The sequence below is a fragment of the Panthera onca genome, chromosome A1 (genome assembly GCF_046562875.1).
Source record: "Panthera onca isolate mPanOnc1 chromosome A1, mPanOnc1 haplotype 2, whole genome shotgun sequence".
Taxonomy (NCBI): Eukaryota; Metazoa; Chordata; class Mammalia; order Carnivora; family Felidae; genus Panthera; species Panthera onca.
The window spans coordinates 114,909,690-114,936,764 of record NC_138339.1 but is presented as its reverse complement, the minus strand read 5'-3'; the positions used below and the strand labels follow the sequence as shown (position 1 = coordinate 114,936,764).

The 27,075-nt window shown below is 40.9% G+C and overlaps 1 protein-coding gene and 1 pseudogene across 2 annotated transcripts in view; one reads left to right on the top strand and one right to left on the bottom strand.

The window, feature by feature from the left end:
* The first annotated feature begins 928 nt into the window (after positions 1 to 928).
* On the top strand, positions 929 to 1,447 carry LOC132680419 (succinate dehydrogenase [ubiquinone] cytochrome b small subunit, mitochondrial pseudogene; annotated as a pseudogene).
* A 9,473-nt stretch (positions 1,448 to 10,920) lies between these two features.
* The window catches only part of ANKRD55 (ankyrin repeat domain 55), a 196,493-nt gene continuing 180,338 nt past the window's right edge, over positions 10,921 to 27,075 (bottom strand). The window contains exons 10-13 of one of the 2 annotated variants that reach the window (XM_060635755.3): positions 25,265 to 25,432; positions 21,524 to 22,185; positions 13,426 to 13,518; positions 10,921 to 11,481 (exon numbers count right to left, since the gene is read on the bottom strand). In XM_060635755.3, coding sequence (XP_060491738.3) covers positions 11,360 to 11,481; positions 13,426 to 13,518; positions 21,524 to 22,185; positions 25,265 to 25,432 — 1,045 coding nt within the window. In that variant the 3' untranslated portion in view covers positions 10,921 to 11,359. The remainder of the gene's footprint in view (positions 11,482 to 13,425; positions 13,519 to 21,523; positions 22,186 to 25,264; positions 25,433 to 27,075) is intronic. The other variant, XM_078449750.2, reaches the window with a different exon arrangement.

The window sequence follows — 27,075 nt, the reverse complement described above, 5'->3', positions numbered from 1 at the left end:
GTTCTAAGCTTCTTTTCTCGTAAGAACCAGAATTACATTGAAAACACAGAAGAGACAGATGATTTTTAACTTTATGCTTTAATGTCTGCACGTGCACATATTTAGGTCTATGCTACTCAAAGCCAATTCTCTATCATCAGGGGACTGCTTTGAAAGTTGACAGATCCTGCAGGCCTCTTCCCCTCCTTCTCACTCTTCCAGAGTTCATAAGCATACCCACAGATGGGCTAAGAGGTTAAGAAAAATGGAATCAGGGAAATCGGTTTGTTTTGCTTCTTGTGTGCAGCTGTGTTGAAAAGGTTTGTGTGAAGAGAGAGAAGGTAATAGATAATCCATTAAAAGAGCTGTGCCTCAGGAATACCAGAAACACCTCTCTACTTTTTGCTGCATTAAGTACCTCTGATCCTCCTGTCCCTCCACCCTGAGAAACTCTCATCTTGGCCCCTGGGTTGGGCTGAGAATGGCAGGGGCTGGGACTGGTGAAAGCATTAGTTTCAGTGTCCCCCCCCACCCCCCATCATCTTCACACTTCCTACAGAGTCACGGAAGTTGGCTCTCTTTTCCTGAATAGATCTACTGATGAGGAAATATGGTCAAATTAGCAAGAAGAATCATTTTGAGAAAGAAATACTCAGCAATGCTAACGCTTTTGAGAATGGGGCAACTTTGTCAAATACGTAAATTGGTTTTTTCTTCTGCTGAACCAGTGAGGTTACCACTTTATAAGAACTAGTCCAGATTTCCTCATACTCTGACCCTGTACCAGCTACAAAAAGACCCTGGCTTTCATCTTTAGGATCTTTAAGAGGTCCAATGTCAACACTCTGGATTATCATTTCAATTTGAATTCAAGTTTGTTCATGTCTAGAGTTCTGTTTTTGATTTTTTTTTTTAAGTTCTGAGACTGTGACTCTGGGGACTCTGTAATTTAGCAAGGAAGAATAAAAGTAGCTTCAGTAGAGAGAGGGACGGGTCTCCGGAGGCTGTCTTGTGTAGTGCCCAAAGAGGCAGAGCTCTGTTTCTACAGATGCCAGTGGTCAGACGTGCTCGTGCTCACGTGTTAGCATTTCTCCAGGTCCGACCTGCCTCAGGATGGTAGAAAACACAGCACATTCACCTGTCACCCAACCACCATTGTGGTTCCTATGCTTCATCTCTCAGCTTGACTGGTGAGAGGGTTGGCAGTGTTTTGCTCCTGGGCTTAGTTCCAGCTGCTGATTTGGACCATGGCTCTGTGACGGACTACTCCCTGGCTGCAGCCCTCACTTTTCATAGTCACTAGGGCCTTGGACAAGTGGTTACTGACTATGTTCGAGGGGATGCTTGGCAGAAGGGTGCCAAGGCAGGTGTTTTGGCATTCTTGGCTTTAACCTTTGCTGGGCTTTGTTATTTCAGCTTTTATCCTATGGGCATCTGCAAATCTGTTGCCATGATGTGGAAGCTCTGACCTCTTTGACCTAATACCTTGAGAATGGACTGTACACCTCTTTTCCTCTGCTCTGTTAAGCCATTTAACTCACAATAAGGAGGAAATAACAGTTAAGCCCACTAGTGAGACAAATCTCTTCTCAACACCTGGTTATTTTTAGAATTTAGTCTTTGAGGAAAAAGTTTGAGAGGAATTGTATCCAAGAAATCTGGAGACTGAGTTCCTTATTCTGGTGAGTTTATGGGGTTGTCTCCCAGCTTCTCACAAGACTCATTGTATAACTAAGCATTATATATGAGCTTTTCCCTTTTAGTTTATCCTAAAGGGAATTCCGCTTTGTTCTATCAATACCTGATCAAACTTCTGTATTTGTCCTGGGAATGATGGAGAAAGGGAAAGATTGTTACTTTCTTTAAATGTTTTTTTTATTTATTTTGAGGGGTTGGGAGGGACAGGGAGGAGAGAGACAATCCTAAGCAGGCTCCATGCTGTCATTGCAGAGCCCAACACAGGGCTTGATCTCACAAACTGTGAGATTATGACCTGAACCAAAATCAAGAGTCAGATGTTTACCAACTGAGCCACCCAGGCACCCCAAAGACTGTTACTTATTAAGTAAAGACTTCCCCAAAATTAGTCAGTGTTCAATTTTTGAAAACTTGCCTCTCTGTTCATTCAATACCAGTAACTGATGGTTACATGTTCTATGGAAACTTTAAAAAATCAGGATATACTGGGGCACCTGGGTGGCTTAGTCAGTTAAGCATCTGACTTAGGCTCAGGTCACTTTCTCACAATTCCTGGGTTCCAGCCCAGAATTCCTGGGTTCTGTGATAACAGCTCAGAGCCTGGAGCCTGCTTCAGATTCTGTGTCTCCCTCTCTCTGACCTTCCCTCTCCTTGCTTGAGCTCTGTCTCTGTTTCTCAAAAATAAAGAAACCTAAAAAAATTTTTTTAAATAAAAATTAAAAAATAGGACATACTGTTATTTCACATTACTAATTTCTTTCTTTTTTTATTTTTCAGAGGCAGAGGGTACAAGTGAGGAAAGGCAAAGAAAGAGAGAGTGGGAGAGAGAGAGTGGGAGGGAGAGACAGGGAGAGAAAGGGGACTCACCTGAGGTGGGGGTCATGTTCACCCAATATGGTACTCAAACTCATGAACTGTGAGATCATTACCTGAGCTGAAGTCAGATGCTTAACTGACTGAGCCACCCGGGGGCCCACACATTACTCATTTCTAACTCCTGGGAAGAAGAGCCTGAAGAGCTTCTGAAGTGTAGAGAAATCCCATGTAGGGAAGAGGCCCCCTTAGAGATGTCTCAAAAAAATTACAGATTCTACTGGGGACTTAATCCTCCTAATATATTTATTGTACTTATCCTAAATGTATCCTTATGTATTTATTTTACCTGTCCTAAAATCTCTGTCCACAAATATAACACTGTAAGTAATAAAGCATTATTCTTCCCACTGTGGGAATCTCTAGTGTGAAAACATATTTTATGAAAATCAATTTTTTTAAAACAATAAAATACTATACAATAAAAAAGAATAAAAGTAGAGCAATAATTTAAGAGTTAACATTTGGTTTTACTTGTGAAAATCCTTAAAGGAAACCTGATTTCAAGTGTAGTCAGGAAACCCTGAAGGGGGAGCTGTCACACTCTACCACTTGCCCTTGTTTGCAGAGCCCACCAAGAAGCACAGCTCAAATGTCCCAGTAGGAAGAGGTTTACTTTACTACCCACAGGGGGTAGCAAGTTTTCTCCTTGCCCAGGAACAATCCAGCCAACGACAACTGCAGCAACTCAGCCAATGAGAAGTTGTCACAACCCCAAACTCTTGTTTTCTTCCAAAAGACTTCAGTTCCCAGCAGCCCTTGCCAACACCCTTCTTTCCCCTACAAAAGGCCACTCCTCTCCTTAGTTCTCTGGACTTGCCTATGGTTGCTGTGGTTTGCATGTCAGGAATTGCAATTCTTCTATTCCCCAAATAAACTCCTTTTGCTGGTTAACTGGCTAGTTTATTTTTAAGTTTCACATATTAAGGGATAATCTATTGGTTTCAAATGACCAAAACAGACAGCATACAGTTTAAATGACTTTTTTTCTTCTAATAAATACAGGAAAATCCTCACAACCTCATATAAATTTGTTGTACCCTTAATATTTTAAACATTATTTTTCCTACAGCATCTACCACAGGGCAGTCAAAACATGATTGCTGACACAATGAACGACAGCATGAAAGCATTACAATCAAATGCTTCAGAGCCAGAATGCACTAAGAACAGAGAATAGGTGCTAGAAATGGAAATAATTTCCAGATCTGGACATTAGAACAAATACTTAAGAAGTCTTCCTGCCCGAGTGATGTCAGAGCTCTTGGGTCACATGATTTAAACTAACCTTTTTCTTTACCAACAAACAGTGATTGGTTATACAACCAGCCAAGGAATTCAGACCCATACACATCTATTTGTACAAAAGATGTATGATTTGCCTGGCTTATAAATATAAGGAGAATACCTCCTTGATTCCAGGAGAGTTGACCTGAGGAAAGGCACTGTCACATCCATTTCCTACCTACCATGATTAGTATTTATTTTTTGACTAGGAGGGTGGTTAAGGGGGAAAACATACATTTCTTGAGTATTAGAGGGTGTTGGGGTAACTGCAAGATCAGGCGTGAAATTAGAGTGTACTGCCTACATTACCACCAGGATACCTACCTTGAACAGAAAAACTGATTAAACTGAGCTGTGAGCTGTTAATAGGCTCACAAGGTAACACGAAGAAACAGTGTTCATCCATGAATACTCATTAAGATGTGATGCCGCTCATGATGTGCTCTAAGAGGAAATCTCATTCTGAGTATAGTGCTGAGTCATGCATACACGTATTATATGGGTTTCCTTAACCCTTGGATTATATTCTATCCCATGAAACGTCACAATTTAATACAGTAAAACCTAGGCATGATTCCTGTGCCCCAGCATCAGTGTTTGCAAAAGGATATGTCTTAACAATATTGCAATCTGCTGCACAGTTTCGGGTATCTGTCTCCTGCTTCAACCCTGCTTGGAAGGAACAGATAGACCCCAGGAGGCCTCCAGCCTCCCAGCACCCCACAACCTCTTTTGCAGTCGCAACCTTCGGAACCACCTTCTCAGCCATCCTGTGCCTCCCGGAACAGCCAACACCGATTTCCGCACTTGGCCCCTTCCTGCGCACCAGCACGAGCTCCCACATGCGTCAGAATTATGCCACCTGGGTGGCAGCCGCGTCCACCGCCTGGCCCACCTGCCTCTGCGCGTCTCCCGCACTCACCTCTGTCTGGGCCGCTGTTTCCACGGGGAGGACGTGGCTCTGTGGACGCAGGCCACGTTGTGAGCTGAGAAGCTCCAGGGTCCCCGCGTCGCTGGAACAGGCCAGCCAGGCGGGGCCGCAGCGCTTCTTCCAGGACGTGCAGGAGCCACGCACGTGAGCGGGATCGACCTCCGGACGCCAAGGCAGCGGCCCCGGCCGGCCGGGAGGATCCCGAATCCCGTCCTGTGCGTCCGCGGACGTGGCCTCTGCCCGCGCCCACCCACCCGCGTCTGCGGGCCACCTGCGGGACCTCGGCCAGCTGCGCAGGTGCCGCCCATCACGAAGATGGACACCACCTGCCTGACCCCGTGGGCCGGCCCACCGGCGGGGCAGGGGACACCTCCTCACCTGACTCACCCCTCAGGCACCGCCTTTCTCCGAGGGGCCCCCTGGCTCTTCCCTGGTGTCAGAGCTTCTGCCTGAACCTCTTCCTGAGGCCACCAGGCAGCCCTTCAACCACCCTGGAGCCCTCTCCCAAGCCATAGGCCAAATGGAAACAATAAAGCTTTTGCAGAAGATAAAATTAATTCAAAGAGCTCTTAAATCTGAAAGATTACCCCCCCCCCCCCAAATGTTATACCCAGGGGTGTGGTGGTAAACCAGATCTCAAATAAAAGAAAACCCTGATTTGTAGTGTTTTCCAGTTTCCATGGTGTAAATGTTTCCACCAGGGCCAATTTCAAGTCACCAATGGTGGCTGACAAGCACTGGCTCTAGCACATCCAAGGAAGCAAAATCTTACTCACTGTATAAGCCTTTGTTAGAATAGTACAAAAGGCTTTATGGAACTTTGACTCTTCATCCTGCCCTGGTAGAATGTGGCAACGGGGAGGTGATGCTCCCCAATCTCACTGCTATGGAAATTGAATGGACTAGCTCTCAGGAACTAGAGAGTCAAAGGAGGGGAAATTCTTTAAATCTTTTCCTTTTTTTTATTTGCATTTATATTTTTTCCTTCCCCAAAGTCACTTGTTCAAAGAACACTGGGGTAGATATCTTAGAGTGAGCTACATTGACACATGAGAACATTGCCTTGTGTTTTTTAAATTTTTTTACTTTTTTAATGTTTATTTTGAGAGACAGACGCACACACACGGAATCCAAAGTAGGCTCCAGGCTGTCAGCACAGAGTCCAACACGGGCCTCGAACTCAGAAACTGTGATACCATGACCTGAGCCGAAGTCAGATGCTTAACTGACTGAGACACCCAGGTGCCTGAACATTGCCTTGGTTTTTACCTTTTCTTGAATTCAAAGGCTTTCTTGGCTTTGTCATACAGATTTGAGAAAAGTCTGATAGCCTCCTCCTACCTGTAAACCACGATGCTGACTGGCCTAGCCTTCTGTTTATTGTTATTCTCTAACATACTTCCAGAAACTTCTCATCTAACTCTGCAGCTTGAATGAATAACTTACACTTTCAAATATGGTTTGTGTTTGGCTCAGTGGTGATCTCCCTGAAGTCCTTTTTTAGGGCCTTAAGCTTCCTTTTTAGCCTGTTGGAGCATAATGCTTGTAGCTCTGTATCTCATAGATAGATATGATTCAATCAATTCTAGTGTTTGAGCCCTGATGAAGTAGAGGAGATACCATTATGTCCTGGGACATCATGGAACAATGTCTTAAGTGTTAGTAAGGCAAGTGGGTGTCATCTTCTGAGAGTGAGACCAGTCCTTGATTTGTCTATTGCAGGGAACAATTCTTTGGGCTCTAAGATGTGGCTTTGCTTCCTCATAAACTGTCTTTTTATTATCAGTAATAGTGAATATAATTGGTTTCTTTTTAAAAGCTTTCTTGGAGTACTTTTATATATCACATTAATGGAAATGATGGAGATAATTTCCTTCCTTCATTCCTTTATGTCACTCACTGTTATTTGCTTTCAGTGCACCAAAGATATTGTTCATGGTCATCTGTATCTGGGCTCAGTACTTGCTTTCATTGCCAATGCACAGCCAACTACAGTCTCCTATACCATCCACTCCACCTTCTCACCTTATAGCTGGCCCCACATCTCCAAATCTTCAAACTCCAGCTTCCCATCATTGAAGTCAACATGTTAGATTCTACCTTGTCCCCCTAAGGGAACTGGCAGTCTTTCTTTTGCTCTCCTTTTTCTTAGTTGTGGACCACTAACAATTGCAAGGTAATGTACATTCACTGTAAATACAATTTTTACTAGGGACTTAATAATTAACAAGCTATTTCCTATTTTTCACACATTAGTGTGAAAACTACCTTTGTCCTTCTGATGACAGTTGTGCACACTGACTGAAAACTTTTGAGCTTTTTTTAAAGTTTATTTATTTACTTTGAGAAAGAGAGGGAGAGAGAGAACCCCAAGCAAGCTCCACACTGTCATAACAGAGCCCAATATGGGGCTCAAACTCACACACTGTGAGATCATGACCTGAGCTGAAATCAAGAGTCAGATGCTTAGCCAACTGAGCCACCAGATGCCTATTGAGATTTTGATACAATTCGTTCATTGACTTTTCATATTTGGCCTTTGGGGATTTCTTGGAACTTAGCTGCTTAAAAGACCAAGATTGGACTAAATAGAGGTCAGAATCAGAAGGCATTTTCTTTGAAAACATAATAGTTTGATAGAAACATACCATTTATTGATAGTCTTCATCTACCAGTATTAATGTTTCTATGCCAATGTCTAGGGAATTGAATCTGATGGAATTTCCTGATTCCAAAGATCATTTTCAAATAGTAAGCATTTTAAAAAATACATCATTTTCCCTGAAGGCAATAAGAAAGGCTAGCTACTACATGTGAGAGCTGCTACCATGTTTGTTTGTTTTTTTAATTAATTTGGTTTTTTTTTGTTTTGTTATTTTGTGTGTGTGTTTGAGAGACAGAGCATGAGCAGGGGAGGGACAGAGAGAGGTTGGGGACAGAAGATCCAAGGTAGGCTCTGTGCTGACAGCAGCGAGCCTGATGTGGGGCTTGAACTCACAAACTGTGAAATCATGACCTGAGCTAAAGTCAGACGCTCAACGGACTGAGCCACCCAGGCACCCCTTGTTTAGTTTTTAACTTGAGTGTTATATATCATGCTAGGGTCAAATATGCTCCTTCCTAATTACCCCATTTAATCCCTAGGGTGGATTCCAAATGGTCCTTTTAAAAAACCACTTTTAAAATGCCAGGATGCTTAGAGACATGCATTGGAAAATTTCAGAGTAAGGGCCAAAGCAAAATCAATGGTTATGTTTGCCTTTGTTGGAAGGAGGCACAATATTTCTAATCAGTCACTTGGTGAGATTTTCTAAAATTGTGTATCAAGCTGTGATTTAACAGACTTAGAAAGGATAATAATCTGGAGTCACAGAAAGCTATTTATATTGGCTGAATTCTATGAAGATAAGAGCATTAGAATTTAGTGTTTACTGGGAGAAAGGACACCTGTGTTAAACCAAGTGATTACTGAAGGAGAAGAGGAAAAATTGGGGGAAACCCTGGCTTCCAACAACTGTAATTGGTTAGCACAAATTACTGAATTGGTCTGCTCTTTCCACAAATATTAACCTTAGCTACACTATGCCTGTACAGAGTATAAGCTAAATAAGTAAATTCAGAAAGGGAAGCTTTGCCAAAGATGTATCACACCAATGAAATTTCTGGAACAGGAAAATGATGATTTGGGAATTATGTATGTGGACTATGGGACTAGAAAGACTTCGCTGCTAAGGCCTGTTCTGCCATTAGTTGTGTGACTTTGGGAAAATTAGTTCTTTCTTTGCCTTGGATTCCTTGTCTGTACTTGGACAATATAGGTTGATTTGATATAATGATTCCAATGAAATAATGTATGCAAAGTTATGATGTTTATGTGTGTAAATAAATGAGTCCTTAGCAATGAAGGGAAATATAAGTGCAAAATAAGAAAATAGTCATTTCAGAAAAAAAAAATTTTCTTGACATTTTTAAAGTTGGGCACAAGTTGGTGAATACCTACCTAATATCTGATTTGGTCAGTAAAATATTGGCTGAGGATAAATCTACCTCAAACAAGCAACTTTACTTGGTGGCAAAACGATAGCTCCTCTACTGATTTATTTATATTTTTTATTTATTTTTGAGAGAGAGAGAGAGAGAGGATCTGAAGTAGGTTCTGCGCTGACAGCAGAAAGCCTGATGTGGACCTCTAATTCATGAACTGCAAGATCATGACCTGAGCCTAAGTCCAATGCTTAACTGACTGAAACACCCAGGAACCTCAAGGATATCTGCTCTATTTAAAAAGGTGGTATTGGGGGGCGCCTGGGTGGCTCAGTCGGTTGAGCATCCGACTTCAGCTCAGGTCACGATCTCGCGATCCATGAGTTCGAGCCCCGCGTCGGGCTCTGGGCTGATGGCTCAGAGCCTGGAGCCTGCTTCCAATTCTGTATCTCCCTCTCTCTCTGCCCCTCCCCCGTTCATGCTCTGTCTCTCTCCGTCCCCAAAATAAATAAACGTTAAAAAAAAAAAAAAAATTAAAAAAAAAAAAAAAAAGGTGGTATTGGGCAGCATATTACTTCTTCATAGCTAGCAAAAGATCCTTAAATCAACTTTGATACAAAGGCCTAGCTTTAGAGAATGCTATGTGTGTATATATGTGTTGGGAGGTGGTGGCTTATTCCATAGCTGTACACAGGTATTGTTTTGTTTTTGTTTTTGTTTTTTAAGTTGTTTTGGCCTCTTAGCTATCCATGTGGTAAAGAGAACTTAAATGATCACTTAGGGACTGAACTTTGGTTAGTGTGGCAATCTTTTGGATAGTTCATAAATATTCCAATTCTCCCCTTTTCTGACCCATGGGAGGACTTTATTTCCTTACCACATGTCCATATGCTTGATCTGGTAAATGATATAGGATAGGTGGTGATAAGACTCACATCGCATTTCTGCTGTTTTTGTCACCAAGGAGGTGCATGTTGAAGTGGAATCTACGTGAGCCAACTCTGCCAGCTGGTATGGAGCATGTGTTGTGAATAAGAAAACAAAATTGTCAGCCAATGAGATTTTGGTGTTATTATTGAAGAAGAGGTGAGCCTATGCTGACTAAGCTAAGCAGGACAGGGCCAGGTGTCTACTATGTCTACTGTGGATGAACACAGATTCTGAAGTAACCAGGTGACACAATAGAACTACCTAACTGAGAGTTAACAGAGAATGATTCTTCAAAGATGCAGCCCACAAACAAAACAAAACAGAATAGAAAACCCTTCAGTATCGATGTCCTGGGAGCTCTTCCATTTGCACCAGGATTTGCCCTCCCTATCAACTACTGTCTAGCTTGGGTGATTGGTCACAGGCTTTTTCTTATATAATCCCTAATTCAGACTACTATCATTGTCAAAACGAGATTGTGGAAATAATGACCTCTTTTTTATCATTTCTACATCTCTCGATCTTGCCACCTCCCCCTCTACATCCTGACTTCCTTTCCTTCCTTCTTTTATGGAAAAAAAAAAAACAAAACAAAACTGAGTGCCTACTATGTGCCAGGCACTGTACACACTTCTATAAGCACAAAGCCAAAGAACTATGTTTTGGCTTCAGAGGAGCTTCTATTTAGTAATGGCATAGTCTGACCTCTCTAAACAAATAATGCTAATATCAAATGGTAAGCATTGTACTTGAGATATTTACAGATAACATGTGGGCTTAGAAATAACATGGAATGACTATAATCTTATATGGCTGGGCCTTGACATTTAAATCAGTCTCAACAACACATAAACATCTTAAGTAAGATCTACAGTTAGTAGTAGCCTTTCAAACTTTACTAAGTCATAACTTTGGAAACATTTTGAGTGGGCAGAGACCATTATTTTGAAACATAAAAAAGAATGATTAAATACATAGAGTATTTGAGGAATGTATGAGAAGTGCCGATTTCATTCTGTTAGGCCAGGATGTAGACCCTTCCAACTCACATGATCTTCTCACTATTAATCACATCTGAAAGTGACAATAGGTGGAAATAATCAAATAACAAAGAAGATACATAAACATTGGCAAATGATTTGGGCTGTTACCAGGATCAGATGTTAGAAAATATTTTACAGAAGCTTGTACATTTAAAAGCCAAAAACTGTGACTAAACTGTGATTAAAGGAATTTGCTACTTTCATTTTAATTAAGTTTCATCAACCAAGGGTAGAATTACAATGAATGTGAAGAAAACTATGGAATATGCTTTTTGTTGTTTTTTTTTTATTCAGCAAAGCATACATTTTTAGAACATAAAATCGTTCAGGAAAAAAAATCTCTGCTGATACCACAGTGCAAGCCAAACATAGCTGTTTCCCTGCTGATAACATATTCTGACTTTTAGTTTTGGCATGTAGAGGTCAGAGCAACTCACAGACTTAAAATATATATATAATCAAAGATTCCAAGTGCTTGTTTGGGAAATGTCATTAGGAAGGAGTTGTAAAACTGTGAATGGCTTCTAGAATGCAATTTACTGAATCAGTCTTTGTTCTCACAAACTAGAGTAATCTTATCCCTTGACAGTTGAAAATATATATAATCCCTATTTTTACAGTCAGTGAGCCACAGCTAATTCTCATCATTGGTGGGATTGACAAAGTTTTCACTTTCTTTGCCTGCTGTGCTGTGTCCCCGTTGGCTTGGAATAGCAGGTAGCACTCGGTTTGTCCTCAGAGATTCTCCAGATAGAACTGAGGAGAAAGAATAGAAGGAGAGACTTTCAAGGTTTGCTTCTGTGAGAGTCTCAGGAGAAATGGTGGGGGGAAACAATGTTATGTCTTAAGGAGTGGAGGCATTTCTAAGAAGCTTATCTGGTGAGAGCCTGGCTGCAGGAGAAAGCTGTATATCTGTATCTATTCAGGCTCACCACGTGTCATCAGGGATGTCAAATATGTACAAATACAGGACAGAGCCAAGTTTGATCAAAACATGATTGGGCTGTACGTTCCTGGCAGAGCTCTCTTTTCCTGGGGTGGAGCAGCTGTTGATGGCCAAGTCAGCACAATGCTCTAAATGAGCCCCAAGACATTTGTACTGCACTTCTATGCAAGCCTCAAAAGGTTCTCGGTTTCTTTTAGGAAAAACACTGTGTAGCTTTCCATTTCTTTTTCGCAGAGCTAAACTTGATCAAAGTCTTTATCTTCTCTTCCCTCCTTAAATTTAATTGTGCAGACCAAAGCTCCTGGGCTCTGCCAAAGAAAATCCCCTCTCTGGCTTCTCCAAGCCTCACCAGGATTCAAGGCTGACCGGCTACTTAATTAGATGTCTTTGTGAGTACATTTCTGTTTAAAGACAAGGTCAGGCTTGAATTTCATCCAGTGATTGAATTCGCACCATCCAAAACTCTCACTTTACATAAATCAGAAAAAGCTGAGGAATGCATTTTGGTTTCTGCTACTAACTCTGTGTGAATTTGGACATGTATCTCCACCTCTCCCTTTCCTTATCTGCATAAAGACAGGGTAATACTAAGACCCCGTGGATTACTGATTTTACCTAAGGAATCCTAGAGCTCTCGATTGGTACCATCCAAACTACAGCTTGGGGCAGGAAAAGACGTATTGGATATTAATTCTTTGCAAATAGTTGCCAGTATTTTCCATATGTTATCTTGTGTAACCCTCCCAACAACCTTATCAGGCTGGCACTACTCTTACAGGCCAAGGAAGGAAATTGAAGGTTAAGAAACTTGTTTGAACAGGGCAGTTCCTAAATCTTTCAACCTCTGTAATTAAGAGGTTATGGCGAGGGATGGGGAAGATAATACATTGCGTGTCTGCATACATGTTATAAATGAGTGGGCTGGGATAGAAAGAAAAGGAAGGAAGGAAATTAGAATCCAGTAAGTATTGCTTGTTTTCATGAGGCAGCTGACTCATAGTCCTATAGTTTTGCTCCCGGCTCTGCTACTTACTACCTAAATAATGTTGGGAAAATCATGCAACCTTTCTGAACTCAAGTTTTCTCATCTGTACAATGGGAATAATAATAGAACCTGCCTCATAGTACAGATATGAAAATATACAAATTCAGAATTTCTGGGTGTGGGGATCAGAAATCTACTCTATAACAAGTACCCTAGGTAATACTTAAGTACACTCAAACTTGAAGGTCACTGGCTGAATAGAATATTTTTAGTATTTTATATTGTGAGAAATTTTTGTACAAAATATTATAAAATAGATCAACAATGTCAGGAGTAATATAGGTGAACAACATCTACTTGATTATTCCTTTCTGTTTAGGGATGTGTAGCCTCTGAGTACAAAGATGATACATATTTCCATCTGTTCATTGTAATAGGGAAACCAATGTCAAGAGACCAATCTTAAGAATTTTTAAAGCACCTTCTTAAACACATTAAATAGTACATAGCAAAATAAACTTCTGTTGTTGTTTTTATAATCCAAACATAAAAATTCCTCAAGGGAGGGAAGTATTCTTTTTTTTTTTTAATAAGCATTACCAAGTTGGATGAAGCTTTAAAGAACTGTCTCTATTCTATTTTCCTGTAATTTACAAGTTTTGGCACCTGATGTTCCCTTGAAAAATGAAAGTAAACTGAAATAACAGTTAGTTGTGTTTAGACATGTTAACACTTGCAAAGGAAGCTGAAGAAGATTCATAATACTTACATTTTTGGTCTGGTAAGGGAGCTAGGTTGTTCCGGGTGAAAGGATGATCCCTGATTTGGGGTCTGTTTGGGGACAGATGCTGAAAATTTTGTCCTGGGGACAAACATAATTGTATCAATAATTTGAGATGCAACCAAGTGCAAATTGTAAAATCCAATGGATAAGATAATCATAAAATTGTTAGTGATCACTAAAGTTAAGATACTAATAACAACAGGGGCACCTGGGTAGCTTAGTCGGTTAAGCATCTGACTTCGGATCAGGTCATGATCTCAAGGTTCGTGAGTTCGAGCCCTGCATTGAGCTCTGCGCTGACAGCTCAGAACCTGGAACCTGCTTCAGATTCTGTGCCCTGTCTCTCTGCCCCTCCCCAGCTTGTGCTTTGTCTATCTCTCAAAAATAAATAAACATTTAAAAAAATTAAAAAACAGATGCTAATAACAACAAAAATAATAGTAGCTACACCTTACTGGTTTTTATTATATGCCAATCACTAGTTAAATGAAAGAAAAGAACATCAGAAATCATTTCTTGAATAAATCAGTTTAAATATAACTTCATAAACAAGCACAGTTGGCCACCCACTCTATAAAACTTAAAAGCTTGAAAAAAAAAATAGGGCATAAAGTACAACCCATCAGTCAAATCCGTGCTAAATGATACAGATAAGTAGGGGATATTCTTCCAGACCAGGGTTTCTCAATGCTGGCTGCACATAAGAATTGTCTGAGGAGTTTTGCTGCCCTAGCCAAATCCCAGATCAATTAAAAAAGAATCTCTGGGACTGGGATAGGGCATCAGATTTTTACTGGTTCCCAAAGGATTCTATTGTGTGGTAGGATTGAGCGTCACTGACCTAGAAGATGGATCTGGGTGAAGTCACCTGGGAGATTGCTATTCTCTAATTTAGGCCATAAGTAGTGCTGTGCTGGAACCATGTATACTGGCTCTTGGGAACCAATGGTTAAAATTTTAGGAATTTAGTGAGCTGGTTGACATCACAGTGGTGGCTCAACATTGGCCATAGTGGAAGTACTTATACCATGAAAATCAGCAAGCACTGATTTTTCTTCCAGAGAGCCAGCTGTTAAACATTTATCAACAGACTACTGATTACAGGAGATAGATCTAAATATCTGAAAATATAAAAAATACCCAAGTTATTCAGGTCCTTATACATAGTTGACTAAATGGGACAGGATTAGACTTTTTGCCAACTTGGACAAGAGATTCTCCCTCTCTAAAATTTCCTTATGTACAAAATGGTGAAAATAATTGTGTCTGTCTTTTTCACTTGTCCTAAAAATTAGGTAGGAGAACAAATGTAAAACATGTAGCTTACAAGGTTAACACTCAATAAGCATTAGCAATTATTACATTTTTATTCTGTAGCGTGTTTAACACGATCTCTGGGAGAGTAGGGAATGTATTCATTTAATTTGTCGCCTTGTAGTCTTGAAAGAATCAGAACAACTACAGTACTGCTCATAGGTTTAATTCTTCTGTTTGGACCAAGTCGTCCTTAGATAAGGGGAAACAGAAAAAGCATTAGCCAAGATCCACTGTCTATCTGCTTAGGTGAGTCCAAAGGCATATTATAGGAGCAGTAATCTGAGCACTGCCATTTGATGAAGACTGAGCAAAACTTCCAGTCTCTCTGGTGGATATTATATTTTCATTCCTTTGTATCCTAAAGGTCAAATAACTTCACAAACTATTATTTAAAAAGAAAACATTCCTCAGTAGAATAATAGTGAGTAATTACAGTAAGTAAGCACCCTTATTAACTCATACCTTATTTATCCATGAATTGAGCAGAAATTTGCAAAACCAAGAAATGAGATAATGGTAATTATGGATAATGTCTATTGGGCTATTGTCGGGGACTGGGCTCAATCCTATATGCATAATCTCATTTAATCCTAACAATCACTTTCCCTTGTGAGATAGACACTATTATCATCCCTGAGGATACTGTGGCTTGGAGGAGTTCTCAAAAGTGCTCAAGGTCATATAATGGAAAGTGACTGGGCTCCAATTTAGGTCTGTCTGACCTAGAACCTATCCTGCCTCCCTAGCAGCCAAAGCAATTTTGGCAGGATGAGAGAAGTGGGCAGAAACAGGGTGTGGCAGGATTTGGGAAGTGAAAGCAGAGCTCAACTTCATTCTGCACTGGCATTTGGCTCAGTTTTGAAGGAGGAGGTGGAGCTGTGTGCAGTCCATCTGTGCTGCAGGCACTGAAAGGGACCTCCAGCCTGTGGGGACAGGGTTGAGGACCACTGTCCTAGACTTCAAAGGCAGAAAAGGTTTTCAACTAAATCCCTTTGTTTAACAACTAAATAAATTCAGCACTCCTCTGTTGTGTGCTCACCATATCCCTGAGCTAGAGTACAAAGAGGAGAAGGCAAGATGCTCAGGAGGTGATTACAGTGTACGTTGGAAGAAAAACAGGTTAACGGATACTTTTGGAGCCCATGAGCAGTGCCGTGAGGGCATCACACAGAAAAGAGGGGTCCAGACAGGTGGAGGTGTCTTAACTCCCACAGAGCTCACTTGAATGTCTGCTCTGTCACTTCCTACCTAGCTCTGTGACCTACCGAGCGGTGGGCTAACCTCTCTATGCCTCAATTTCCTCATTTCCAGAATAGGGATTAAAGACTCCTCTTCTGCAGTATTATTGAAGGGGAAGTACGCAGTTCAGTTTGCCATCTGCCCCCAGGAGGCTCAACAAGATAGAGCTATTCTTCTATGATTCACAGTAAGAAAGAGCCACACCTCCTATAGAGGTCAGGGTGACTTGCAGAGAAGTTTTGAGGTGGTTCTTAAAAATCTGTACAAGTCTGTTAAGCCCATAGTGGACAGAAGCTAAAAATAACATGGGCACTGACATCATAGAGTGAAAGGTATGGGTTGTCAGGGAACTGAGAGATATTCAAGGAACTGTTCAGGGGGATGGGGGAAAGGATTAGAGATGTGAGGCACAGAAGCTGACAACAGAAAGTGAGGCCCTGCCATGCTGGGAGGATTTTGTTTACCGGCTCAAGAATCTGGCTTTTGTCCTGGAAAAGATGTAGCACCTGTGATGGGTTTCAACAGAGGGATCACTAGATCAGCCATACACAGGGAGGAGGCTGCATTGTTGCTAGGATATGTTAGAAAATTAGGGAGAAGGAAGTTCTCTCTTAAGGGAGAAGGGAAGCGAGAGCTTTCTTGCTTTCTGTGTGATGGCTTGTAAATAACCAGGCTGGTAGCAAACACCTCAGAGCTTTCTGTTCCATTTTCTCTGAAAGCTGTTTGCAATGAATTAAGCTGATGTGCTCCAAATTTCCTCATTAGGCTAAGTGCCTCACCCCCCATCTTTCTCCATCTAGCCCACTGACAGGTCTCAATGAATGTTAAGCAATAATCATTACAGCTCAATGTTCAGGGTTGCTGATGCAAGCACAGGTTAATGGCTGCCAGGAATTCAAACAGTGGCAGTGCTAGCTAGCCCTTATTATTTCTACTAAATCCAGGGCAGGAAAAGAGAAAATCCTATGCTAAAGCTACTATCCAAGTTCAAATCAGTGGTGCAATGGTATGACTTAGATTATCCAACTACTTTACTGTATTAGGCTTTCATATCACACATGATCTTAGCCAAAAGGCTGAGAAGCGATAGGCTTTCATATCAAATATGGCAGCTCAGTGTAGAAATCTACTGTTTCAACCTGCCTAGACTAACACTAAAACCACCCAAGTGAGCCTCCTAATCGTAGTCCAGAGCCTCGGTAGTTGCCAAAACATTTCAAACTGAGTTAAAAATGTCCGCAAAAATAAAATCCGTAAGGCAGGAAAATCTTTTTTGTTTTGGGGAGGACAATGTCATTTCTCAGACAAGTACACTGTGGGTAATTGGTAAGCTTACTACCAAACTGGACTTTCAGAGAAATACATTGCCATGGTGATACCTTCCTATTTTGGAGATCTGGGTTCAAGTACAGAATACATCATCAATTAGTTGTAAAACTTGGAGCAAACTGTTTTAACTCTTCTAGGCCATGTGAATTATAACTGAAAAGAGCCTGATGAGGTATAATGGTCCCAGCCTCTGGGTGAGTAAGAAACTGTGGCTCAGAGAGATATGTCTTGTTTTATCAGTTGGGGCTCACCCAGGAAAAAAGGGACCTCTCTTGGTTTTTGAAACAGAGGGAATTTCATACAGAAACTTGTTTCTATTGGTGTTAGAAAAACTAAGAAGCCAAACAGAAGAGAGGGTAGAGGACAATCCAGAGATCAACCACTGCAAAAAAAAAAAAAAAAAAAAAAAAAGCAACCATCTCTAGGCTGGAGAGATAAGGGGAAAGGATGGTGTTAAGCTAGTGGGGGCCAGAGCTACAGAGTGAGCAGCTGTGTGGAGGGAGCATGAAGGAGATGGAACCACTGTGGGAGCTTCCAGAAAAAGCACAGGGCCATTGTGGACAACTACACTGTTTTCCCTCCTTCTCCTGCTCTTCCTCATCTGCCAGTGCCTCCTGATACTTGGCCAAAAGTACCTGGGAGCAGCTGCAAGGGAGCTTGGGAAGTGTCATTCCCTGAGAGACAGAATAGGGCTGGAGGAAAAAACTAGACGTGAGGGCAATCAGGCAGTTGACTAGCACATTTACTTAAGTTTCATCATCTTTAAAACAAGGTGATTCCTAGCTTGTAACTAAACCATAGTGCTTAGTATGGGGCTTGGCACATAGTTTTAAAAAACCAAATACGTTCGTGTGGGTATAACACTTTGTTCAAATCACTGTTCTAAATACTTTACCTGTATCACCTCTTTTAATTTAACAGCAACTCACAACACTATAGTTAGGTATGGTTAGGTATTTCCTCCCATTCTTTTCAGGTGAAGAAACAAAAGCCCAGAGAGATTAAGTAACAGCACCTAAGTGACAGAGCCAGAATTTGAACCCAGATGTCTTAGCCCTTGTAGTAGTCCGCCTCTTGACAAATTAGAATGGCAGACCCTCTAACCATTTAATGAATAAGGTCCTTTCCATTTCAAAACCCTATGATCTTGTAACTAAACATGATAAGAAAAGTACCTTGAAGTCAGTTGCATAATCATTTTAGCAAATCCATATCTTTTAAAACTCATTTATAGGCTGAAGATTCTTGGGAGATTTATCTTACCACAACTCAGTTGCCTAGAATGGCTCCTAGCTATTATCAGTGCTTAAAAACATTGGTTGAAGGGGCACCTGGGTGGCTCAGTCAGTGAAGCATCTGACTTCGGCTCAGGTCATGATCTCCCGGTTTGTGAGTTTGAGCCCTGCGTTGGGCTCTATGCTGACAACTCAGAGCCTGGTGCCTGCTTCAGATTCTGTGTCTCCCTCTCTCTCTCTCTGCCCCTCCCCTGATTGCACTCTGTCTCCCTCTGTCTCAAAAATAAATAAACTTAAAAACATTGGTTAAAAAATAAATGCTTTGATGTAGCCACAGCTAATTATTTAAGATTCTCTTGGAGAATTTTGCTTCTTTTCTACTATTCTGCCACTCCAGGACTTTTCAAGTCACTTCACTGGCAAATGAAGCTAATTTTCAAACCGAGTTTACTGAATTTCATTTTATTTCCAATAATACAGAAAGTTTTAGATAGTACAAATGCCATAATCTACTAGTTCTTTATCCACTATCAAATCTCTCTTCTCTCTTAGAAACAAAAATCCAACTTTTGAGGGACAGCCGCATGCTGAGATAAAAGACTGCAATTCCCACTCTCCCATGCCAATAGGCGTGACCATGTGATTAAAGTTCTGGCCAATGAGATGTAAACAGATATGTGGACTTAAGGGCAATGATGTCTTAACGGGAGCTGATTCAGCTGGGAAAATCCATGTTCCCCCTCTCTCTGTTTCTTTCCTCCTTCTCTGTTAGCCTTAATGGACCATGAAATAACCTGAAGAATGGAAGTCATATGGTAAGCTGTGGAGCACACAGGAGGAAGGAGCCTAGGTTTTTGGTGATCATGGAGCTACCAAACACCTGGGAACTACCTACTTCAGACTTCTTTCCTATGAGAGCAATAAATTTCTATGTTGTTTAAGCCATTGTTACTTTGGTTTCTTTTACAGGAGGCTGAGCCCATTCCTAACTGACAGAAAAAGACAGGCTCTCTTGGGAACAGAAAAAGAACAAGATTTTCACAAATTTCAAAAGATTTTCAAAGGAGGAGATATTAGCCAGGACAGGACCAACTCCAGAAAGGAGGACGGGTTGAGGCCCTGGAGACCACTAAAGTATCAGAAGAAGAAGACTAATATCTTTCCTTCCTGATCCTTCTGTAGAACAAAGGCAAAAACATTACCTATGGCACTAACCACATACTTTAGTGCTTTGTGGAGGAAGTAAAATGTTGGGTGGAGTTTTTCTCAGACACCAGGATGTCTGTTTCTCACACATACATGTAAATATGTATGAGGGGAGTCATACTCTACCTCTACCTGTTTCAGACACCAGACCAGGCACACATAAATGAGGGAAGAGAGCCAGGCTCATGCTGCATATTAAACAGGAAGGAACATTTCTTTCTCTTTTTTTTAGGAAGGAATATTTCTTATTTCCAAATATATATATTCCTCCATTTCTTTTTTTAAAAGATTTTATTTCTTTATTTTCAGAGAGAGAAGGAAAGTGAAGAGTGAGTGTGAGTGGGGGAGAGGCAGAGAGAGAGAGAGAGAGAGAGAGAGAGAGAGAGAGAATCCCAAGCTGTCAGCTTAGAGCCTGACACAGAGTTCAAACCCACAAACTGTGAGATCATGCCCTGAGCCGAAACCAAGAGTCGGATGTTCAACTGACTGAGCCACCCAGGTGCCTCATCCCTCCTCCACTTCTTACAATACACATAGCCCTCTCAGTCTTTCATTCTTCTATGTTTGACAGAAATGTGGGTTCAAGATACATCATTTTTTTCTCTTAACCCTACTATGAGAAAAACAACAGAGACACATTAATGAAGAAAAACTGACACTCCTTGGAGAGATACTAGAGACTTGGACTGGGTTGAACTGGGGACAGTGATGTCTAGCTGGTGTTCAAGGGGACAGTGGGTATTCATACCTGGCCTATTATTACCAAGTGGAATTTGGGTTCAGTGTTGCCAGGCTTTTTAATTTTTCAGAAAAGGCTAGAATTTTCTATTTTTTTATGTAATACTTGATGATTTTTAAATATTGGCAATTAATTCACTTGAAAACAAAACAAGATTCTGTGGCAATGAACTAATTTTGGAAGCTGTTTTGCAGCCTCTGCTTTAAAACAATGTTTCCCTTTCTCTAGTGTGCATCAGAATCACCTGTGGACCATTTAAAAAAAATATATATATATATTGCTTATATGTGTATAAAAACAAATTCTTTAGTGTGATATACTTATTTAAAGGGGGATATATACTTACTTATACCTATTTTGTGTGTGTGTGTGTGTGTGTGTGTGTGTGTGTGTATGTGTGTATACCCGTGTATAAAATATCTCTGGAAGAATAAACAACAAATAATATTAGTAGCTTTGGATGAGTGGCATTGGTTGGCTTGGGGAAGAGACAGCAGGGAGAATTACAATGTAAGCCTTTGGTATGTGTGGAAACTTGAACCATTAATGTGTGAATGTTACCTAGAAGGTATTGCCATTTCCTCTCCTCCCTCACCAAAATTTTGCTTCTGTAGGTCTGAAGTAGGGATTGAACACCTGATTTAAAAGCAAGCCACCACACAAACAAGTCAACCCCTCATAATTGATATTGCCACTATCCCTGGTTAAGAATCTTAGCTACTGGAAATAGTAATATTTCTGCTTTTATCTTCCAATCACTACACATATCTGTTGGGAATATAAGAAGGCACATACTTTAACTTGATGATTGCCCTCAGGGTGGAAAAGCAGAATGTTTCAATAGCCTAGAGATCTTGAGTCCAGTAGACTCAAGGAAAAATGTTGGTCCTAATCATCCATTTTGCTCTGGCCCTGCCTTCTAGGCTACTGTCACCCCAAGTTCCTAGCCCAGAACTATAGGAAACATTTCTTGGAGAGAGCCTGCCAGGAATGAGGAAGAGGGAAGCAAGGGTAATACCTGATGAAGGATTATGTAGATGAGGAAGATGTGGCAGCCCAAAGACCTCCTGGTGACCAGAGCCACTGGTGAGCAATCTGTCCAGCAGTTTATCAGAAGAAGACACAGTCCCAGCCTTACAGAACACCTGGTTAGAATCGCCTCTCCAGGGGTTATCTAGCAACGCTTGGCAACCAGTTCTGTTATGCAGTAAGTCCTGCTCACTGCAGCTTTTCTGAGATCGCTGGGCCATATGATGACTACCAGAGCTCAGACCAGTATGGGAAGTGGTCCCCTGGGAAGCTGTCAGGAAGTGACTGCCCACGGTGATGGGTGGGAGACTCTGCGTTCTGATTGGTGGAAGCCCCTTGGGGCCCAGAGGCTTCTTTTCTAGCAAGAGATGTTTTGAATTCTCTGAGGTCCGCTTCTTAAGGTCAATCATAGCCACCTGATCGCCTGGCCCTTCTTGGCAGTTGGTATCCACGATGCCGTCAAAGGTGGTGATGATGTCATCGACTTCCGAGGTGTGCTCCCCCCTGTGTCGATCCCTGCTGTGATCCTTCTGATAGGCTCTCTGCTCTTCTTTTTTGTTTTTGCAGAAGATTTGGTTGAGCATGCTGAATCGTCCCTCCTTCTTCTGGGGTCTGCTGCTCTGGGAAGGAAAGGGTCGAGTAGGCTCTGTTCTTTGGGAATGTAAAATAACAAGGACTCTGTAAGAAGCTAGGAAGTGGTCACAATCCCCCAACCAAACACTGCCTCCCTCTATTTCATCTGCTTGAGAAGGTTGTCTTAGGTAATCCAAAGACACCCCAAAGCACTTTCAAGTCAAAGGTCAGGTGGAAGAACTTGCAAAACCCTTTGTTACTCCACTCCTTGCCATAGTTAGACTATTTCTTAGATTCCTCTTAGTCCCTCAGGAACTGTCCTTTCAAAATCTACCTCTAGATCATATATTTTCACCAAGGGATAAACTAAGTTGAAAACAGCTTAAAGCATTACTGTTCTCACTTCTCAAGCACAGTCAGTAGGGGTATAAGTTTTAAGTCACAGAGATGAAGGCTAAGGGTGAGTTCAGGCTTCAAGTGGTAGAGGCAAGGGGAGCTTGTAGAGACAGGGGAAATGTGGTTTCAGGTTTTCTCTGAAAGAGATCTCATAAGATCTAGGCATAGCTCAGACATTATCTACCTCAGGAAGCCTGCCCGTTTTATGCTATTTGAATGTTCTTTGTTTCCCTTTCAGTTTTTACTAAATTTCCTATTGGAAAATACTTTTTAAAAAAGGAAACCGAGGGAAGAAGCTTTAGTCTGGGCTTTAGCTGCCCACGAGGAAGTGTTTGTCCCAGAGATCGGGTGTGGCAGCAGAAGAAAAGTGAGCAATGCCCAATGGGCAGGCAAATTCTAAAGAAAAAAAGGTCAGCAGTTGTCCAACGGGCTCCTCTTATGTGGACAGTTTCCCTGAGGCACGATTCTGTTTTTCTTGCTTGGAAAATTCTGTTACTCTCTTTTGAGGCCACAACTGACTTAGTGCTTTCTGTGGTATGAGTTAATGATGAAATCTGACCCATGTGTGTGCCCTAAAAGCCAGATTGCAACATTACTCTTCAGAGTGAGATACTGTAATTTGTAATTTGAAAAACATCACCACTTGACTGTATATAATTAGTGTTTTTCTTTACAGGTCACACAGTGTGTAATTGAATCTTTATTTCCACGATGTATTTTTATCTTCATTCTTTCACCTTCCAATAGGCTTTGTGAACTATTGAATACCCCTTCTAGACCCCTAATATTACCCCAGGGGATCTCTAACATTCTTCCAAGTTGACCTCAATAGAATATAGCCCTGTGCAAATTAATGCTACTTTAGTATCTTCTATAATCTTTCCTCCTTCGGTTATAGATTGTGATTTAGGCCAGTGGGGTCTCAAAGTGTGGTCCCCTAAACACTGTGGGTGGGGTCCCCAACAGTCTTCAGTTGCTTTTGTACAATATTCATGTGCTTTTGTACAATAGAGATAGTGGGTCAAAGTATGGGCTCCTTGATACAAATCAAGACAGTATCATCAATGGACTTATGTTAAAAAATTGTCATTTAACTTATTAATGTCTGGTAAAAGTTATTAATTTTATTAAATATTGACCTTTGTGGGGTGTCTGGATGGATCAGTAGGTTAAGTCCTGGCTTCAGCTCAGGTCATGATCTCACGGTTTGTGAGTTCAAGCCCCAGGTTGGACTCTGTGTTGACAGCTCACAGCCTGGAGCCTGCTTTGGATTCTGTGTCTCCCTCTCTCTGTCCCTCCCCCACTCACTCTTTCTCTCTCTCTCTCTCTCAAAAATAAAATAAACATTAAAAAAATTTAAAAAAATTACCTTTCAGTATACACTTTTTGACAAAACAGGAAGTACCCATAAGCAATTCAACTATATAACAAAATATGACGGTTGTCTTGAGGTAAAGCACTTGTATAATTGTTTGAGTTGCCAGCTAACCTAGATACTGTTTTTTCACAGAACACCATTTTTATGACCTACAGACAAACTATGGTTATTTGCAATTGGGTATTTTCAGAAAGCTTCTCAAAAACGAATAAAATAAGCCTGTAATTTCAAGGTAAACAATTGACAGCAATTGCTGCCAATGACAAAAGTCCGGTTTTCAAGCAAAAATTAGAATTTTGAAAAACTTGTGTGCATACTGTAAGCTTGACAGATTCCTGATACATAAAGGCTCTTCCAATAAGATCAGTGGTGATATTAACAAATGTGATTTTTTAATATTGTATAATGCAATGTGTCATCTGGATGATATTCCTAATTAAGTGAACCAATATTTTCCAAATGACCAAAGCAAGATACTATAAAATCCTGTATGGGTATAAGACCCATTTAAAGTGCAAGACAAACTAATGGATTTTAACACAACAGAGTATAAAAAGTTCATCGATATGCCAATAGTTCACGTTGTAACTAACGTTTGTCAAGTTTGGATGTAATAGCAAAGGAAAAGTATCCACAATATCTGAAAATGCTACTGAAATATTCCCTTCTCCAACTGCATATTTATGCAAAGCCAGATTTTTTTCAGACACTGCAATCAAAATAACATATTGCAAGAGATTGAATACAGGAACAGATGTGGGAATATAGCTGTATTCTACTATGCTTCTATTAAGATATCGAAGAGATTTGCAAAACATTGCAAAGCTCTGCTGTTCTTCTCATTACAACTTTTTTTTTGGTTTTGGACAAAAAGGTTATTTTTAGCTACAAATATGGTATTTATGTCAACATGTAAATGTAATGAGGTTATTATTGCTTTAAATGAATAACTACATATTTTATTAAAAATTAGTTTTAGTTTTTAGTGCTATAAATACAGAAAGGTGTAACTCCCATAAAGAAAACCCCTTGGGGTTCCCAATTTTTGAAAGTGGAAAAAGGTGCTGAGAGCAAAAAGTTTGAGAATTGTTGATTACGGAAAAAAAGAAGATTAAGAGAACATGGCATGTACAGGGAAGAAGAAAGGGAGAAAAAGGAAAGAAGAAATGAAAGTCCAGTGGATGTTAGGGTGATGGATTTGGGCTCACTACTATAATTTTGCTCCACAGAGTAGAGAACATGTCACGATATATTAGACAGTGGCAAGCACAATATTAAGTTAGAGCTGGATTTGGGCATCGGCAAGCGAAGAAGTTTCATCCAATTTTATAAATGTTTGAGAGGAAGAAAACAATGAGTGCCTCTCCTCTCCAGTGCACTCACCTACTCTCTTGGGAGAGGAGTTGGACACAGGCTGTGTGGCCACAGTACAGGGCGTAGGCCAGGGGTGTGCTCTCCTTGGTGTCTCGCAGGTTGCTGTCCATGCCCAGCTCCAGCAGTGACTGCACACAGTCTGCCTTCCCTGCAGCTGCAGCCCAGTGCAGCGGTGTCCTGGGGGACCACATGGGAATGGCACAAGGGTCAGAGCACAGAAATGGCACAGGGTGCTCAGCTGGCAACAGTTGTCTAAAGTCTGGATGTGGCACGAAAAATGTGTGGCTATTTGCAGTGTGGAAATGGTGAGTTAAGTATCAGATGGGGCTTCAGGATGCTGCAAACTGTCCTCCAGCTATAAGCATTCTGGAGCCTTGTACCCTTCTCTGGCTTTCTTGACGATGTCCTAGAAGAGGAAGTAGTGAGTCAAAAGCTATGGGCAATTTTTTTTTAAGTTTATTTATTTATTTTTGAGAGAGAGAGAGAGAGAGAGACAGAGCACAAGCAGGGGAAGAGCAGAGAGAGAGGGAGACACAAAATCCAAAACAGGCTCCAAGCTGTCAGCACAGAGTCCGATGCAGGCCTTGAACTCACAAATTGTGAGATCATGACCTGAGCCAAAGCCAGCTGCTTAACCTACTGAGCCACCCAGGCGACCCCAAGTTATGGGCAATTTTAAGGCTCTTTATACATAGTGCAAACTGTCTTCTAAGAACATTGACTCAATTTCTCCCCCTACCAGCTGTGTCCCTATTCCTTCCCTAAACTGAGTGTTATCATCACCTTTAAAAATCTTTGCCAATTTGGTAGGCAAAATGATACCACAGTGTTATTTTCTTTTGCATTTCTTTAATAGTGAGGTGGAAGTTTTGAAATACATTTTTATTTGTCACTTGAGTCTTCTGACTGAAATGACTCTTAATGCCTTTTGGCCATTTTTTTTTTTTCTGTTATATTGTTAGTTTTTCTTACTAATTTATGTAGGCTCCTTATATATTAAAGATATCAATACTTTTGCAAACATTTTCTCTAATTTGTTACTTGACTTTTAATTTTTATAGTGATTTTCCATAAAAGTTAAAAATAACCACATTTAATTATCTCTTTGCTTTTGTTTCTTTCAGCATTTTATACTTAGAAAGTCCCTCATCAGCCAGAAGGTAGATACATATTCCTCAATATTTAAGCCTTTATTTAATTGTAAAAGCAGTATTCTCTTAGGTAAAAAAAAAAAAAAAAAAGCAGGAGGCTAGGAGAAAATATTGTCATTTTTAAACTGCCCTGGGAAAGGCTCAATCCTGAGGCAGGGAAGGAAGGCATGGAAAACTTCTAGGCTTTCTGGTGGGGCCTGAACCCTGGGCAGAAGGGTGGCCAAGCAGTCTCTCAGACATGGAGGCAGCCAAGGGGCTAGACAGAAAAGGGCTCAGTTGGAGCTATCTGTTAAGGTGCATGGGCCTTAGTACTTGGGAGAGTAGTCTTGTCCTCAGTGTGGTCAGGATACCCATGCGTGGATTATGTCTTCTGTCAATCAAGCATCCTCCTCCTCAGGTTATACTACTTCCCGAAATTTGAGAACACTTCATAGGACTGTTTCTTTTCAATACAGTGATCAATCACCCTGTTTATTTGAATATGTGGCAGATGTGACTGATTCCATCCTACTTGAGAGAGGTCTCCACACAATATCTATTATGAAACAGGATGAGGCTCCAGCCAGATTATGCCATCCTGTTTAGAGAATATATTGCCAATAAATTCAATAGATGAAGGGTTGGGCATCAATCTCATCAGGTTCACGGACACATGACAACTCACTTTGG